This window comes from Etheostoma spectabile, chromosome 8 (genome assembly GCF_008692095.1).
Source record: "Etheostoma spectabile isolate EspeVRDwgs_2016 chromosome 8, UIUC_Espe_1.0, whole genome shotgun sequence".
Taxonomy (NCBI): domain Eukaryota; kingdom Metazoa; phylum Chordata; class Actinopteri; order Perciformes; family Percidae; genus Etheostoma; species Etheostoma spectabile.
The window spans coordinates 29,311,170-29,330,464 of NC_045740.1; the positions used below are offsets into that span (position 1 = coordinate 29,311,170).

The window sequence follows — 19,295 nt, forward strand, 5'->3', positions numbered from 1 at the left end:
ACCAAATGTTTTTAAATTATTTTAAAATCGGTTAATAAAATGTTCTACCTCCTTCTTCAAGGCATCTCGGTCTTCATCACTTTAAACTCAAACACAAGGCTTGTGTAAATTACTTTTACAGATTTTTATTTTTGAATACAAAATATCCTAAGAAAACATGTCTGCCCACTTTTTTTCCTCTCATCTAAGTAAGAAAAACAAATCAGGTTTGCACAAAGATGGCCATAACAAAACATTTTCTCCATTCAGTATAAAACAGCATTGGGTGACGAGACGTGGGAATGTGGCTCTCAGAAATGAGCTGTGACTCGGTCGATCTCCAGGAGGTCATCCAGGATCTGGGGAGGAAGTGACAGGAGAAATTAGAAAACCAAAACAGACCTCCGTGCATCCTCTCTTCTGTGACTGCTACGTCTTACTATGTCCTGAGTGGTACCAATCTTCTTGGCCAGCTCACTGCGCTCCATTGTACTGAGGTACAAGTACTTGTTGAGGAGTTCTCCATCCAGGATGTTTCTCACGGCGTTCTGCAGGCTTCTCCTGTCGGTGTGCAGCATTCTGGACGCAAGAGACAAAGGGCTCGGTCAAAAAAACATGATCCCGTCTTTGAGCAGGGACTTGTAGTCCTGGAGGCAGATGCTAACCTGAAGGCCTTGGGGTTCAGACCGGCATGATGAGGCAGCATGCTGTTCAGAGCATTTTGCAACATCAGTAGACGGCGATAGGTCTTCTCCTGCATGGGGAGGAGCAGGCCAACGCCTCCGTCCAGGGTGGCTGGGGGAACAGATGAAAAACCAGGTTTGGTCCAAATGCAGTCTTGGCTTCCCAGACCTATCTCCACAGCCCTGCAGAGTAAGGTCTGACTACACCACACCAACATTCTGGGCTGTTGGCATTTCTTTAAACCAATCACAATAGACTTGGGCGGTGCTAAGCTCCAGACGCAGCGACGGTGGCTCTGTAAAATAGTCTCGGGAATGAACTTGTTTTTCATCCCGTAAAAGACATGAAAAACAATTCATTCATACAATATTAAATGAAGTTTTATGATGTGAGCTATTTAAATTAGCTGGATACATGGTTAAATGTAATTAGCTCTACAGCTCTAGCTCTCCCCAAATCGTCCCAGTTAGAGAGTAAATGCCGTAAAGATATTCTTTGTAAACCTTTACACCCCTTTACCTAAACAATTAAAAACTTGTTTCCCGAAGCGAACTGAATTTGAGAGCACAACACACACACACGCACGCACGCACGCACGCACGCACACACAGTTCTGTGGTTGAGCACAGTTTAGATTTCAGTTTCAATTAGCTATTATCCTCATATTGTCACTTCTATGCTCATCACTTCTAGAATGTACTGGGGGGTGGCCCCTTACCGAACCACGTGATGTGCTTGTTGTCCCAGGTCAGAGCCTTCTTGCTGCCGGTGTCCAGGGCTCCTCGGCACGGCATCCGCCAGAAAGTGTTTATGTTGGCTCCGGCGTTGAAGTCCGCTCGCCGCAGCAGCCGCATTCCTCCGAAGCTCTCTTTAGCTGCAACCCCACACCACACATCACATGACCGCAGGGGAATGAATACTGACATTTGTTACGTTTGCATATGTTGTTCCAAAAATATGACGTACCTTCAGGTAAATACATATATACATAGAGGTTCTTGTCTCGATCTGACACTAAAGGGGAAATTAATTTTAAAAAAGGTTAACGAGAACGGGACAGTTATTTTGCTAATTTAATAACGAGGGCATTACAAACATTACCCAATAATCCAAGCTGGTTGTTGTCCACCATGAAATCAATGCTGTAAACCTCCAGGGGCTTTGCATCCTGTTGCCAAAACAATAAGAAAACAGTTAAATCTGAACAAAGACAGAGAGATTATCTCCAGCCGATACAGACCCCCACAGGAGACACGCCATCAGGACTAACTTGTACCTCCTAATCAATAAAACACTCATCGTGTGCACGGCAGCCCAGCGGTTAGCGGTAGTCTTCCTCTGCACTCAAGAACAACACTGGCCCCACCTCAAACTGTATGAAAGAACACTAAATATCAGCAAATATTATATATACTAGGGTTGTGCCGATGGACGATATCATCAGACATACGCTAATCCTAGTGGACGGGAAATTGACAACTGCGTCGGTCGTTAACTAGCAAAGACACTGGGCTGCCCCTGAAGAGGAAGCTGCTACTACCACTGTTTATTTCCAGAGATTTAAATGTCTGTCTGCATTTCCCCAAAGACGGTTTCTGTCATTTTAGAGAGTGCTAATCATGCTGATGTTTGTTCAAGGGTTCATTTTTCTGATAACTTTAGTTGGTGCTGTAAAAACTGGGTGAAACGCATGATTGACAGCTGAGATTGACCTGCGATTGGTGAAGCGGGTTCATGGGCAGGACTACCGACTCTGGTCCTGCTGCCACGCTCTAGTCCTCACCGATACGGGGACGTGGGCCACGTAGCCGGTTGCCAGTCGGTTGTGTGAGCCACAAACAAGTTTGTACTAGCAAGTTAACTAACAGTTTAGGGATAGACTGGATGGCCTATTTTTCTTTTTCAATGCAACATTTTTTAATTACTTTTAAAAATGTTATAATATTGTTTTGAACTGTTGAACCTGACAGATCATATTGCTCAAAAATTTGACGCTTAAAGAGGTTAAACGGTTGATCATGAACATCTCTAAGAAAACCTCAATGAGACTGACTGGACACAGTGCTGGAGCTGAAGATCCCGACGGGACCCGGGATCATTTTACACGGGCTTGCTCCCCCGGGTTGTGCCATAAATGAGCAGAAAAAATGATATTAAAAAATGGAAAAAAGACTCATTCTTGACAAAAGGCAAAAAGAGCTGTGTGTGTGTGCCCATTCAAATAATGTCTGTAAACGGGTTTGGGCTTTTAAAAAAAGATGTCAATCAAAATGTACTTGTCAGGCTCAGGCCGAATTCTGTCGGGTCGGGCCTAACTTTTCAGGCCTGATTACAGCTCCACTCTGGGGGGGGGGGGGGGGGGGGGTCCTTCCTCACCCTGCTGACGAGAGACAGCGTCTTGCTCTCCTCCTGGTAGCGCAGCAGCGAGATGCTCTTCATCAGGTCGGCCGCCAGGATGAAATTCTTGATGCTGAACATCTGGTGGATGTAGAGCTGGGTGTCGATGAAGGCCATGCCCGTCAGGTCGTTGTCCTTCAGGACCCACAGGAAGATCTGCAGGGACACGCAGGGACTTACACAACCTGCAGGTTTTCCATATCAACCTGTGATGTCATGCTAGCTTGTCATTAGTATTTGGTCACACATCAACATGAGATTCCTTATGTAGAGCAGGGCAGAATACCAAGAGTGTTTAAGCTATGAGCTCCAATTCAGTTCTATAGGGATGTTCTGATTGAAGTGAAGGAACAGAACAGAGCTGATATGATCTTTTTTTTTTTTTTACTGATCGGCAGTTACCGCGATCACCAATTCAACACCATTGTCAGTAGAAGTTGATTTTATATGTGAGTTACACAAAATTGCTAGCTGTACTAAGTTAAACTGAGCTAAGGCCAACTTTTTAGTTACTTAATTTACATAATTATTTTTGTAAACAATAAAAACAATAAGTGTGCAACTCTATTGTATTGTATTGGGACTTGGTATCGACAATATAGATTGGGGGCCAAAAAGCTGATGGGCACATCCCTACAGTTCTGGCCTCATCCAGTCTAGTATGAGACAGCCGTATTTTTCCCAGCTATGGGGACTGCCGGGGTTGTGATGCGGCGGCGTGGTCCTACCTTCTGTCCGATGGCCGACACCAGGTAACCGTGGCAGTGACACAGAGCCGTCACCGGCCCCTTCTGTTCCTTCTCGTACAACACTTTGAACTTGTTCTTGGTGAGGGGCTGGCCCGGCTCGGGCACCACTTCGATCACGTCCAGGATCACAATCTGAACAAACAGAAGCAAACGCCAAGCGATGAGCAGGTGTTTTCATGTCTTATATTTATCATTGTGTGGGCCTTGAGAAAGCCTTTTTTTTTTTTTTTTTTTTTTAAATAAACAAAACCTAGTCTGGTGGTATGGCTGTGATTTTCAATTTTGGAGATTACAAAACCCAATGTAACTGAGATAAACAATAGTTTTACACATTAGATTTATCAAGTAAACACTTCTGTTGTCTTGGGTTCTGGAGAGGAATTAAAAACGTTTAAAGGGGAGTAGTATTATGGGCAGTTTTACAGTTCAGGGTGTTTTAACTGTTGATTTAACTGTTTCACTGTTTTTTTAAGTTTAATAAATGCAACATCTTTCCAAAAGTCCATGAGCAATCAATCATTGAAATATATTGACCAAACTCATTTTTGTTTTCCATAAGCGAGCATCCATATGTGTTGGTGTTGTTGTTGTGTGCTGCTGCTTACCCGGCCCCTGCAGGTGACCTCCTCCCCCTGCATCAGGCAGGTCCCTGCTGCCACGTAGCCCTTCAGTCCAGACACCGTCTCCTGACTCCGCAGGGACACCGTCTTCATACAGGTCACATGTTCCCACTCGTCCAGGTCAAACCTTATGGGGACACACAGTAGAGTCATACTCTGCTGTTCCTGTCTGATTATAGGGATTTTAGTATTATATTATTACTACAAATAGGACAATGTTCTCCTGTGAGACTGTTTTGATGCCTTTTTTTCTGTTGGTCCACTGCCTGTTTTGTTTCTTAGCTCCCAGTTGTCAAGAAAACCCAAGGAAAAAGTCCTGTTCATTCATTAGCATGATGGCCGAACTATTCAGTTCAAAAACATTGAAAACACCAATGTATGAAAACATAGCGGACCAGACACAAGCTTTTATTTTGAAAAGTCAAAGCTTGCAGACAGCACGCAATCTGGAGGGCATGAGAAGGGAGTTCTCCATGCAGCAGCCGTACCCGACTCAAACATCCTTTTCAGCCCCGGTGATTATTTGTGAGATTGTGCAAACATGTTGAACCCGTTATTACCCAGTGTGCTTTGTTGAATGGTCTTGAATGGTTTTATTTCATGTGAATACTAGTTTACTAGAGGAGTAACTTAGTATTTGAAGTAATGCAAGAAGTGTGCATTTAGTTTCTATACTTGTTGTGTTTCAACAATAATGTTAGTGAGTAAATCTACTGAATCTACTGGTCTTTTTTGACTAAAGACCCCAAACTACTCTGGTAACCCCTTAAATAAAAAACAAACAGTCCCTAACCTCTGGGCTAAAAACAGACCAAGTTTCCACCAATTATTCCTAACAGCGCAACCCCAACCAGCTCACCGTGTGCTGTATCAGCAGCTCCATGTTTCTATGATGAAGAGCTCTGATGCCAACTTCTCAGTATAATGAGTTATTATTCACATTCTTTACAAATAATCCCTAAACCTGCTGATTTATACTTTGTTGGTCTGGAATCTGATGATTTAAAACACACTTGTTTTAGTGGAACATGTGTACATGTAAAAGTAGTTTTAGTCATCAACAGAAAACTCAGATTGGACAGATAGTCTAGCTAGCAGTCTGGATTTACCCTGCAGAGATCTGAGGACCAGGTAACCATAGTCCTCAGATTGGACAGATAGTCTAGCTAGCTGTCTGGATTTACCCTGCAGAGATCTGAGGACCAGGTAACCATAGTCCTCAGAAATCCACCAGAGTTTAAAACACAAAGAAAGTGTAAGGTAACAGACATCCGGCCAAAAAAAGAGACAAAATTACTGACGGCACAGGAGCAATCCTGGAAGTGGAAGGTCGGGGATTCAGACTATCATGCCTGTGACACTTCATTCTGGCATTAAGCCAAAGCTGTTCCAGTGTAACATTGCATTATAGTAAAAAGCAAGGCTAAATTAACATAGTACTGAACTGAGCATGTCTCCACATTAAAATAACAACTCTAAATGTGTTTTGACAGAAAGGACTGTAATTCATATTCTCACACAATCAGTGCCCCAACATATAATGCAGAAACACTACAAGCCCGTTCCATATGTATGTGCTTCAGCTCTTCACAGTGGTCAGTAATAATAATACCGAGCATCTAAATGACTAGAGACTTGGACAAATGACCCGACATTTCCAAATGACCCTCACTGAAACAAAAAAAGCAGCAATGTTGGACTTAATTAATAATATACAGCTTTGATAAATGACCCAAGATCTTCCGTTAAACGCCCTAATTCTCTAAAAGCAGCACAAAGCCTCCTCTAGAGCGACCTAGTTCAGAGAAAAAGAGAAAACAAAGCAAGCCCAAACTTGTGTGGACATCTTGATTCATAGTTGCCTAAGGCCTATTAAAACAAGGCTTTCTTATTGATTTGCAAACAACACTCGCTTCACAGAGGGGTGTGAGACCTCCAGAGGACAGCTGTTACCTGGTGTTGGGAATGGCCTCCCAGCTGACTGGAGAGATGAGCTGGATGGAGAACTTCTCCTGCTGAGGATTAATGTAACGTTCATCTGCAGGGGGACATGCAAGAAACAACAGTAATGTATACACATATTTGTGCTAAGGGGGACATAATATGAATTAATAAATAAAGTTTGTGTGTGTGTGTGTGTGTGTGTTCATGTCTGACCTCGTTCTATGGTTTCAAACTCCTTCTCCTCTCCAGTCATCCTGGGGATGCGTGTGCAGGGCTCTTTCACACTGGTGCACACAGCATACACCTGAGGGGGGGGGGGGGGGGGGGGGGGGGGGGGAAGAAAGCCAAAGCCACACAAAACGTTAACATCAAAGACTAATGCCTCATTGATTTTTTTTTCTTCTCTCGCTGGAAGAACACTTGAAGGCCAGAGGGCTTTCGTCTCAAACTTTTCAAAGCGGCTCGATCGATACGCTTTTATTTTTGCATCGTGTTACGCAAGCGGAGGTGTCCGGGGGAATGTGTTTCAGCTCGAATTTGTGTCACGTTGCCGTTCTGGTGCCTTTTGGGGCTGTGTGTGTGTGTGCGCGTGTGTGTGCTGAGTTAAAGGGAGCCTTGCCTTGGATTCGACATGGTAGGAGACGTAGTGGATGGTGCATCGCAGGGGGATTTTTCTGACGGGCCAAGGGGCATCGTAGGACAGATAGGTGGGCAGGACACTGATCCGCAGCTCTCCCTGTGGGAAAAACACACACACACACACACACACACACACACACACACACACACACACACACACACACACACACACACACACACACACACACACACACACACACACACACACACACACACACACACACACACACACACACACACACACACACACACACACACACACACACACACACACACACACACTCAAAACTGTTGAAGGAAATAGAAACCTGATACAAGAACAAGTGAAAAAAGCAGAGAGTTCCGTATCTGAGGAGCACTGAGGATATTAAAAATAATCTTACCAGTTGGACTTATAGAATGAATAATAATACTTAAAAAGAATAATAATTATCATTCATACTCTCATCCAAATTCTAGTTATTTAATAAGTCTAAGTTGTGTTTTTGTTTCCCTTCAGAGTGAAGTTGACAGAGGAACACTACTGAGGTGAGAGCGTGCCACTGTGTACCTGTTTGTTGAAGTAGAGGAAACCTTTGGGGCAGTTGATGTTATGGAAGGGGGAGAAGGACTCAATGGGGCCATCAATGGTCATGGGGTGAAGCCTCATGGCTCCACGAGAGGTGACCAGCATCCAGTGAGGGGACGGGCCGCAGATAAACACCTGGGACAACAAGGACAATGTGAAGAGTTATTTCAGTATGTGACAGGATGTAGAATTTGGTTTTGTTTTTGTAAATGTCTTCCTCACCCCTGAGTATCCAGAGATGTCCTCAAAGTATCTGAATCTGGCAATCCGACTCTTCACAGCTGAACTCTCTTCGGCGGCACCGCTCTCTGCCTTCTTATCTTTCTTCACCTTTGATTTCTTTTCTCTGAAGTTAATGTTGTGGGGCACCTGTGCAGAGTGAAGTAGCACAGTAAAGATTCACCTCTTTCAAATTTGACTCGATGTGGCCCCCCCCGTTATCATCTTAGCTCTGACCTTTTTGAAGCGCACTTTCAGGTTGTTTTGTGGCTGCTGTTGATCATACGGGAACGCTTCGTAGATCAGAAGCTCTTGTTCCACATGGACCTGGAAAACAAGGACACTTTTTGTCATACCCTTTTTATTCAGTTTAAGTTTTATTATTTTATTTTCATGTAAGCAAATTATTCAAGCAAAACACAAACAAACACTCACCAGTAAATACGGTCTGCTGTGATTGTAGCCGAGGGACACCAACGCCACCTCTTTGACTTGTGGGATCTCTCCCTGACGCGTGACTTCTTCTTTTTTACCCTCCCCCTGTGCTGCTGATTGGCCAGACGAACTGTCTACCAGCACTCTCTGACCAACTGGGAAGTTCTTCACCAGGAACACCAATCGCCAGTCTGGGAGCTGGTAAATCTGTTAAAATAAAAGCAAAGAGCATTGGTTACCTGGTCCTCAGATCTCTGCAGGGTAAATCCAGACAGCTAGCTAGACTATCTGTCCAATCTGAGGACTATGGTTACCTGGTCCTCAGATCTCTGCAGGGTAAATCCAGACAGCTAGCTAGACTATCTGTCCAATCTGAGGACTATGGTCACCTGGTCCTCAGATCTCTGCAGGGTAAATCCAGACAGCTAGCTAGACTATCTGTCCAATCTGAGGACTATGGTCACCTGGTCCTCAGGTCTCTGCAGGGTAAATCCAGACAGCTAGCTAGACTATCTGTCCAATCTGAGGACTATGGTTACCTGGTCCTCAGATCTCTGCAGGGTAAATCCAGACAGCTAGCTAGACTATCTGTCCAATCTGAGTTTTCTGTTGATGACCAAAACTACTTTTACATGTACACATGTTCCTTCCTGAGACTATTTTGCAGCGGTAGCGACGCCCATCACAATTGTGATTGGTTATAAGAAATCCCAATAAACCAGAACACGTTTTTCTCCCATCCCAGAATGCTGTGTGGACTAGCCAGACCCTCCTCAGCAGCGCTGTGGAGGAAGGTCTGGCAAAGCGAGACTACATGCTGATTAATATAGTGTATATATTCTTATGATGTAACATACACCCCATACCTCCATAACGCCACTCTCTCTGCAGATAATGCACCAGTGGCTGGGTTCTGCTTTGCTCGAGCTTCCGTCAGAAAGCCCCAGTGCCCCGAAGCTGCGGCCGGATTCGTCCCTTCCATGAGCTGCGCTGGCGTTTGAGTCTCCGTACAGCATTTCCTCCTCATCGTCCACTGTGTTACTATACATTTAACATCAATCAATCAATCCATCAATCCGCTAAATGGGACACGTGGCGACTGGCTGTGTGTTTCAGTATGGAGGTGGTGCTCTTACCTGAGGTCATGGATGATGGTCTCTTCTTCAGACTGACTCCTGATGACGGGGTCCTCTCTGACCGAGCAGCTCACTTTGTTTTCTGTGGTGAACATGCCACTTACGTCCCGGTAAGCACACAGTGTGATCACACGGGATTGCTGTTGAATGGGAGGCGGTTTTAAACAAGTTGATTATAGTTCCATGAATCTAGTTTTGAATTAAGGGAGTGTAACTATGTGCATTAGGGCATGAACAACAAAGAGAATAGAATAAACTTTGTTGTTATTGCACAAGCTTGTGTACAATGAAATGTGCGGTGCCGTACCTGAATATAAAAATAATACATATTAACTAATCTAACATACACTAGTTTACAGTCATCCCAATCAATAAATATATTGTATGAATAACCATTTCTGCACAATATGAAGAAAATATCTAATTGCAATTATTTTGGACTGATAATGTGATTGGGATATGATTCACAATATTGAAGGGAATGAACATTGTTTTATTGATATTCTCATTTTAAATGTAAATTAAAAGAAACTAAAATGATAGTGTGTTTTATGTGAGGATCTGTTCCAAACAAAGATTTGTTTTGCAGTCTGTAGGATAGGATTTGTAGGCCGGGACATCTCTGCAGCACATATATTTTGCCTTTAACAAATGTTATGGCCCCCCCTGCGATTTGGATACGGCACTAGTCCATATTGTGATTTTGAGAAGATTACGATTCATTGTGCATCATTACTGAAGCACAGGATTGAACAGAGTGATGCTGCTGACAGTGCAGTACCAGAGCTTCTAGCCCTAGTGCTTCCCTTTGGCCAGCAGGGGGCCTGATTGGCAGATAAAAAGCCACTAAAACAGGAGTGAAGAGGATGATTTACTCACAGTGGGGATCTGTGGTTTCTGCAGGGCCAGCCGGTGTGTCTTCCCCATGTACGAGTCCGTCTTCAGCGCAAACATGGTGACCACCCCCTCTGCAGTCATGATGACCACGTAAGGGTCCGCCACGGAGCAATGCACTATGGGAGAGCCCAAGTCCACAGGGATGAAGTGGAGCTGTGTCACTGAAAGCAGAATTAAAAAAGAACAAGTTTAATTTTTAATAACTTGAATTTGCTTTAATATTATACAGATTTTCACCGTTACTCCTCTACTGTTTGCTACTGTAACAACTGAATGTAAAGATCTAATTATCACTCATGTTTCACTATTTCAACCTAACATTTTGATCCTAGTTTACCTCCTTCCAGTAGCCGAATCCCCATGGGGGAGACTTGGATGATGTACTTGTTGTCACCGATGTTTCCAGCAAACACAGTGGGTCCCTGGGTAGCGAACCCACTGGTGTCCAGCTCCATGATCTCCTGACCTGTCTGAAGGATCTGCACAAAAACAAATGTTCAGATTATGCAAAAACACCGCCAAGTTTTATTACATAATATCCAAATTATATAATAGATAGGTTGAGTTTTTCCTTGGGATTGACGGAGTTCAATAAAAAGCTTTTACTTTTGCATTTGTTCAGACCAAAATCAATGGACAAATAAGATGTGTGTCAATCTCGTTCTGACTATTTAGTCTCTGGAAAAAAACAGCCAATAATACTAGGGTTCCGGTGCAGCCAGCGGATATCCAAGGCAAAACTTGTTCTTCCTGTGGGTACGTGATCCGACATGTGCAGATGATAATCCTGTTTTACGACACTGCACAATCTGTTTCACGCTTCCGGTCGTAGTTGCAGCGGCCTGCCGTAAGCCTCCGCCAGGAAGCTAACGTTAGTTTAGTTAACAGCTAATTCAGCTAACCGCTAGCTGACAACTTGATTCAATCTAGAATAATGTTAACTCAAACTAAACACTGGGAAAAGCTGAATTAAGACTTTAAAGTATTGATTGATTGAAATTAAAAGTAAAGTAGAACTGACGTAACGGCTGTTATATATTTTAACGGTTATTTTTAGGTTTTATTTTGAGGGTCTTTTAAAGTGTCAAAAACAAAAATATTAGTGATTTGTCCAGTGGTGATCGCGCTGGTGTTTATTTAGTAACCGCCAGTCAACACACGTGTGATACTAATAGTGTAGTAAAAATGACACGATTTCTGCTACATATTTATGCGCATGGGGGATCGTGCAGGCAGCACAGATCGCGTACCAACACTTCCGTGTGTTAGCCTATGTTTAAAATCCAAGTCTATACTTTTTGAAAGGCGTTTTAGGTCCGGAAGACATTTTAGCTCATTTATATAAACAAATATCTGCATATGCAAGCAAAAAAGCTAATCAAAATAAAATCATTGCCACACGATAGCCGATGGGTTCCGAGATTGCATTTCAGCGGATACATTCCACCGCCTTCATTCTCCACACGGACTGTTATTGTGCAGGCAACCCAAACCCGCTAAAACGTGATTGGTAAGTACTACTCAGACTACAAACAGCATTCATATGCAGATATCTGTTTATAGAGATCTGATGTGTATTGACGTGTGTTTTTACCATGGTTGAATCTTCTCTGCTCAGAATGAGAAAGCCGTGCTTCTTCGTATCATCCTCCAGGGGAGGCTCTGTCTTTTCCTCCTCTTTCTCTTCTCTTCCTGGTCCTTTTCTCCGTCTTCTCCATCCTCACCGGTCTCTGTCTCGGCCCCGTCCTCTGAATCATCGCTTTTTGCAGCCTAAGAAAGGATCGAGAAACATCTTACTGCAAAAGAAAAAAGGTGCCACCATAAACAAGTAAACATTCCCTTAAATATGAAAACGTTAGGCTGTTAAAGTGATATTTTGCTGATTTAAATCCAGCTCTATGTCATGGCAGTGTGGGCAGTGTGTACTTCCCTCCGTAGCGCCAGTGCATGGAGCTCCTCGCAGAGCAGATGTCCACCCAGATCCACCAAAGCTCTGTGCACTGGTGCCACGGTGTGAAGCCAAACACTACGCATTGAAACACACTGTCCACACAAAGATGACACAGAGCTGGCTTAAAATCGGCAAAGCATCCCTTTAAGCAGAAATATACATTACTTGTTTGTCTTCCTTGACTTCACATAAGACAGAGTTGGTTTAAAATTGGGAAAGTTCCCCTTAAAGCAGAAATATACAGTACTTTTTTGTCTTCCTTGACTTCATTTGAGACGACTGTCCACATGTCATGGCAACCTGGCAACTCAAACGTAGTGACTACTTGGGGTCGGATGCTTCGCTGATAACAGAAGGGAAACAATACCAATCATAATAGGCAAGTTAAACTCAGAAGCAGCACACTGTACATTTCTAGGACATGAATCACAAAAGTATCTATGAACTGTGAGCATGTGTCTGGGGTGTTTACAGGCTACTCCGTCGATCTCTGAGGCAGCCGTGGTAGACCCAGACTTCACTGTAGCACCATCGCTGGACCTGTGGCAGACGGCCCTCACGACCACAGGTTTTAGGATGGTGCAGTTTCAACATTTATCATGCATATACTTTACATTTATCATGCATATACCTAACCAAATACGCATGCATTGAAACAACATCAGGTACTACTTCAGGATTTACCTGAAGTACAGAGAGTGCACCATTCTTGCCGTAGCCAGAGCACACCACGACCTCCAGGTCGGGCTCAGGGTTGCTCTGGAACTGTGGGCAGGATGGAAATCCATGTCAGACACCTCAAAATACAATTCTTGAGAAAGTTACGGTTTACAGTAACCAATCTAAACTAGAAAATATTTTAATGTGTGTACCTCTTCAGACAAGAAGGCAGGTTCACCCATGGAGGCATTTGAGCACGGTCCAATGTTGAGTATGCTATCACACACCTGTATGAAAACAAAGAAACGCAGTTACGTTGCAGAAAGATCTGCATATACGTTAGAACAAATGAAACTTTGGGTTGTTTTGGGTTTGTTTGTTTTTTACCTCAAAGGAGTAGGTGGCCAGCTGAGTGCCTGACTGCGCCTCACTTCCATACACTTCTATCTCATCCACCTCATCTGAAAAAACAAAGAAGTTGAGTGAAACACAGATAGGCAGATCACACACAAACACACACACACACGCACACATTTCTGGCACATGTCAAAAATGAAATGTGAAAACATACCCGTCCAGTTGGTGGAAGATTCCATTCGCTTCTTTTTGTTTGGGGGTTCTTCCTGGAATTCATTAGTGATCATTTAGTTCATAGGCTATGTTGAAGACAAGCTGTCAAATAAAATGAGAATCCTTCCAAGTGCAGTGAGTGCTGTACACATTTACTAACCGAAGGTCTAACTATAACTTATCGCAACTAATTGCTGCCACTTCACAAGTGACAATAAAGATGTCATTTTGATGGTGCTTCACAAAAGGCTGTATTAAAATTTTACTTTTTTTTTTTAGCAATCACAAACATACCGGTTTATCTTTATCCTTCTCTTTCTCGGTGTCCTGCTTTTCGTCGGCCTCCTCTGGTGGCGTCTCCTGCAGTTTCTCGGTGTACTTCAGCAGCAGGGAGTTTCCGAGGCGGGAACCCAGGAAAAGGTAGCCGGGTTCCATGGTCACCATCTGGGAGGAGGAAAGCCCAGAGAGGAGGCATCATACTAAATCCTCTAAAGGCTGACAGACTTAGTAGAAATTCAGTGTTTACTTTACATCTTTAAAGGTTGGCCAGATATAACAAACTAGGTGTGGGCTATTGGTAGAGTCTGAAGAGTTTCATCTCACCACTAATATACTATATGTAAAAGGTGTATGTTTCTATAGCGTTCGGCAGCTTTAATCTTAAAGTTCTGGTTAGCTTTCACAGCTATCCCACAGATACTGTACATAAAAGAAAGGGTATTTGTTTAAGATCGAGAATTCAGGTGTCATCAGACCATTGTTGCTCACGGTTACAGGCACAACTTACACAGGTTGTCAGGACGCTGGCAGCAGCTTTGTCAAAGTGGAAAGCCCGGACACTTCTCATGCCGTCAGTTATGAGGGTCAACACGTAACTGCAAGACAGTCAGTATAGAATCATTAACCGTGCCCACTGTTCATTTATGTACATTCTGATGGGGATTGCAATGACTCACATTTCTCCTCCTTTCAAAGAGATGACCATCTTGTCATAGGCAATAAAGTCAGACTGGGAACAGTCAAGTGAAATCCTCACTTCCTCCTGTACACCTGGGAAACCAAAACACGTCAGCCTGTGATATGCATTACAAAATGGCAAGTGATTTGTGTGTGTGTGTGTTTCAGATGATAATGCTTACGCAGAGGGAATGCCGTGGTCCCATTTGTCTGAGAGTTGAGAGAAACTCCATATGGTGGAACACTCTGGTTCAGATACAGCAATGAATTCACAGCAAACACCACCACACCACCTAAAAAAGATTTGATACAACACCAAGCTCTTTAACAACTCAATGCACTTCTTTACATTGTGTAAATTCATATCTAACACTCTAACAGAAATTATCTTTCTGGTGGAATGTGGAACTTAACACCTTTCGTAAAAAAGTGATAAAAGGCAGAATTGTGTGAGCTCACCGATTGGCTTGGGAACAGGCATGACTTGCGTACAGTCAAAGGGCAGATTAGTGAGAGACCAGATGACAGGATGAACCTTCTGCATTATGTTGAGGGAGATGGCAACGATGCTACAAGTGTCCTGACGCACAGCAACACGCCTGGCAGAATGATCAGAAAACAGAAATTAAACATTAAATCAACATTAAGTATAAAAGGTCATGACCATTAGGGATGTGCAATTTATCAACAATTGAATAGCGACTATGGTTCTTAATGAACACAAACATAGATTAATTGGAAAAAAAGATGATTTTTTGCATGTTAAGTATTGCAAGTAAACTCTTTTCCTGTCTTGTGTTTTAAATTAATTTAAAAAAAAGGCAAAACTATTAAGGGGACTTTACTGTTCAAGGTGTTTGCACTGTTGATTTGTTGAGCTGTTTCACTATTTTTTACATTCACTATGTGCAACATCTTTCCAAATTACAATGAGCAATTGTGTTTAATAAATTTCTTGACAAATATATAGCTGTGATTAAGATTTAGCCCATAATTAAGCAGCTCTATTGGCCATATTTATAGCAAACAAAGGCCCTACTCCTAATACTTGATGTCTTAACCTTTTTACAACACCAAAACAAATTCCTTGTATGTGTAAAAAACATACTTTTCTGATTGTGATTTAAACGTTGATGGATCTACTGGTTGAACAACACAACCAAAAGTGGTTTGTATAGGTGATGACGTGGTGTACTGACCCAGGCCATGTCTGGTTGGGCTCAAACAGGATGAGCAACGTGGGCTCATAGTATCCATGGAGGAACTTCATGTCGATGATGTTCAGCAGCTTCTCGTCCAGCTCACGGACATCAATGATGTAGCTGGGTAGGAAGCTGGATTTGGGTCTGTTGATGAGATTCAGTGACATGCTTGCAGTTAGAAAATTACACGTTACATGTGTGTAGTAAACATTAAACGATGTCTTTTAATCAAATGGCAGTTTCCCATCTTTCCTTTTTGTTCATCTAACCATGGATATGCATGCATGGCAACTACAATATGAACTGTTACAATTAAAAAAGGATGATGGGGGTGTGAAACCCCACATTTAGTACCAACAAAACCAAGATTAGATTTTAGATTGGACATGTTAACATGTATGGTGCTGAGAGGGATTTGGGAAAGAAATGCCAACCAGACACTAAAAGACATTAATGAGCAGAATGTATAGTGGGACTGCAGGCGTACCCTTCTCCCACTCCCCCCTCCTGTTCATCAGTTAGAGTGTCCTTCCTGAATGGCAACACCACGAGCTGGGTGCCATAAACTAGCATTACAGCACAGCGATTCTCGGGATCCACACGGACAATGGGGATATGCACATTCTGCACAAAACCATCCTGAAAGTATAAAAAGAGTGCAATTAGTTAAGAAATGCATTCACTTGTGCATGTGAACATTTCCTCTAACTCAGATTCTCGGAACAGACAGACAGAAGCTACTGAACACATTTTGTTTCACAGATTTACTGTATTCAGGGCCCATATTCCTCAAAGTGCCATTTTAGTCGAAAGTGCAGAGAATTCATGATAATTCACTTATTTAAGACAGCTCGAGAGGTCTTTCAAGTAGTTAGGAGTTGCCAGGAGGGGCTTGTGATGAGACTCATGAGACAGAGACCTTTCAGAGGAGGAAGAATGTTTTTGAAATGTTTGACAATGAGCAGTCAAACGGTATCGTTTGGACAGAGCAGGCTTAGAATATCATATAATTTAGGCTTTTTATAAATATGCAGGTCAGTTAACAGCACAACGGTGGATAATATGTAATTAAGACATGGTGGAAAATGTGATTCTCTTTCATTTCCAATGTGTATATCCCAATGTATTCTCTTGAAAATTATTTTTTGGCAAATGCGTGACGAATTTCAGCATTCAATTTATATGAGAATATTCTTATATAAAGACATCTAATCAGTGATTGGTCCATGCCCATGTTGTCATCCAAAATCCCGCTTGTGGAACAACAAAGTGTTGTGAATCATCTCTAAGACAGACACTTAAGATATAGCCCAACAACCCAGCTAAATTACAAATTAAATGCTGGATAACTAACTTTTAAGCACAGCTTTGAGCAAAGAATTTTCTTACTCTTGAGTTAATTCTTAGCAGTGTTTTTGTGAATATTACTCAGAGGCTTGATAAATACGGATCCTGGTTTTTCCTTACCCTGAGCTCTGGCTCCTCAAAGTAATGGAGGGACAATGTCTTTAGGTCGTGTGTCCCGGGGTCATACTCCACTACAGACAACTGGTGAGAGAACAAACACACCCATAAGTCAGTCAACCACATTGTTAGGCAGTTTAGAAGCTGGTTAGGCAGTGCACAGCTTAGACAATGATACCTTGGCATCTTTGAAACTGAGGAGGAGTGCATCTCTGTTGGCTCCCACAAGCTGCACACTGGCCATGGACATAATATTGCCAAAAAGTGAAAAGGACGCCACCTGCTCCAGTTTCTCCTTACGAGATTTGGAATCTGTATGAGGAGGAAAGCATGAATTTGGACCACAAATGCACTCATTAAAGTTGATAGCATCCATTAATAATAAAAATGTGTACTTTAAGAGTCTGACATCAAGACGTACCTGAAGACTTGTCAGCCTTTGACGTACTCTGAAATGATGACATAAATGTAACACATATCACAAAAAGCCAATTGATGCTTGTATTTCAAAACTTGGCACAATGAAGCAAGTGGACTTATAGTTACCTCCACATCATGGATGATCCTGTAGACAAAGAGTTGAGATGTTCCAGCAACAACTAAATTCTTCTCCTTACTGGATATGAAGTTGCAGTAGACGGAAAACTCCACCGCAGTGGGGGTGTGTGCTTGTCTGTACACAGCATACATCCTGGAAGGTGGCCCTCAGCATCTGACCGGGGAGAACATGCATGTCAGGATGTCTGGCTTTGAGAGCCACTGTCCAATTAAGATACATACAATAAACCCAACAGTCTTCCTCCAAAGTAAACTGGAGTGGCTAGTGGTAACTGGCTAGCAGCGTGACACAACACTCAACTGATATTCAGTGAAAAGTGTGAATTACCTACATGCCTAATTAAATATAGCACTCCACACCTCAATGCAGGGCTTTATTCTATAGCTAATACCAATGCATGGTTTTGTTTAACGTCTTCATTTCAGTGGATGTCTTACTGCCCTCATGAACTGCGGACACACATGTGCTACATTTACTGTTTTTAGCTGTGGCTATTTAATACAGCCAGTTAAAGCACTTCTTTTATAAATGCATGTCATTGATGTACAAATACGCTTCAATGGTAACCAACGCTAGTTAGCTTGTCATTTACCAAAGACAGCGCCACGCATTGGCAACTAACGTTAGCTAACGTTAATTAAATAGCTGCTAACTGCGATTTAATGAGACGTGCAAGCAGCGCTAACGTTAGCCACTAAGTCCTGTTGTTATGCCTTGTGTGCGGCCCCGCCGACAGTTACATTCATGTAACAAATGTATGGGAAACTTATTTATTTTAGCAACGCGCAAATGTTCCTATTTTGTAGCTAGCTAGCATACTAGTTAGCATGGCACAGCGCGTGCACCTGACTATAGTTTTTGTTGGCATATTTCAGCAAATTGTGAATTAAACTTGGCAACGTACCTATATGAAACACGTTATCAGAATCTGTAGCTTTATTATTCCCTCTTCTGTCTACATATTGGGTGTCATAGTTTGTGGGTTGCTAACTTAAGCCATAGCCAGATAAGCTAGCTAGCAGTTAGCCAGTGGTCGTTGTGTTGTCCCTGGCGGCCCGTCTTCTTCGTCCTTTCATTTCCGGCAGACTAGCGGCTCTGGCGTGTTCTGCTGCCCCCCACAGTTACAAAACTTGGTAGAAGCTGAAGCCAAAAGTTATGACGACTCATTAAAGAACCGGAGAAAATATTCAGTTCTTCATTATTTTTTAAATCAGATAGGACAATCTCAGGAATACCAGACAGACAAAATATTGCTATGTTTAGTGTGTCCAGTTTGTTCTACTATTTAAAGGAACATTCCCTGGATAGATGTTTTAAAGTCTTCAGAAATGAGGGTGCAGATCCAGCGGTTCCTTTGAGTTCTGGGGTCCCTAACACAATGAGGGGCCAGATGCAACTCTGCATAACTGAGTTTGATGTAATTGAATAAAAAGTGTACTGTACTGTCTAAGGCAACCTTTTGGGATATCTTGACAATGTTTGTGTGCTTGAATCTTGATCTCTTCATTGCACTCATGCCTCTATATTGTTTCTGTTTCGAGTATGTATATATTGTGTATATATTAGTGTGTATATTTCTGTTTTGGTTGATATGTATGTGTAAGCACAGTGTGAGTAACGATGCTCCAAAGACAAATTCCTCGTATGTGTGCTCATACCTGGCGA

The 19,295-nt window shown here is 42.6% G+C and overlaps 1 protein-coding gene across 1 annotated transcript; it reads right to left on the minus strand.

Annotated features, from left to right (window-relative positions):
- Positions 1-134: 134 nt before the first annotated feature.
- cpsf1 (cleavage and polyadenylation specific factor 1) lies at positions 135-18,757 on the minus strand. The gene is given in 39 exon segments (XM_032523054.1): positions 135-338; positions 420-558; positions 645-774; positions 1,382-1,537; positions 1,630-1,677; positions 1,765-1,831; positions 3,040-3,216; positions 3,789-3,941; positions 4,415-4,556; positions 6,383-6,467; positions 6,587-6,677; positions 6,993-7,109; positions 7,563-7,715; positions 7,803-7,949; positions 8,037-8,126; positions 8,235-8,441; positions 9,101-9,275; positions 9,371-9,510; positions 10,250-10,428; positions 10,605-10,746; positions 11,862-11,950; positions 11,953-12,037; positions 12,466-12,561; positions 12,903-12,983; positions 13,091-13,165; positions 13,266-13,339; positions 13,450-13,501; positions 13,743-13,892; positions 14,236-14,323; positions 14,405-14,498; positions 14,588-14,698; positions 14,865-15,004; positions 15,605-15,751; positions 16,095-16,246; positions 17,075-17,155; positions 17,250-17,383; positions 17,493-17,520; positions 17,618-17,783; positions 18,535-18,757. Coding segments are annotated over 38 exon segments (4,407 nt in total). The 5' UTR covers positions 17,762-17,783; positions 18,535-18,757; the 3' UTR covers positions 135-290.
- Between the last annotated feature and the right edge of the window lie 538 nt (positions 18,758-19,295).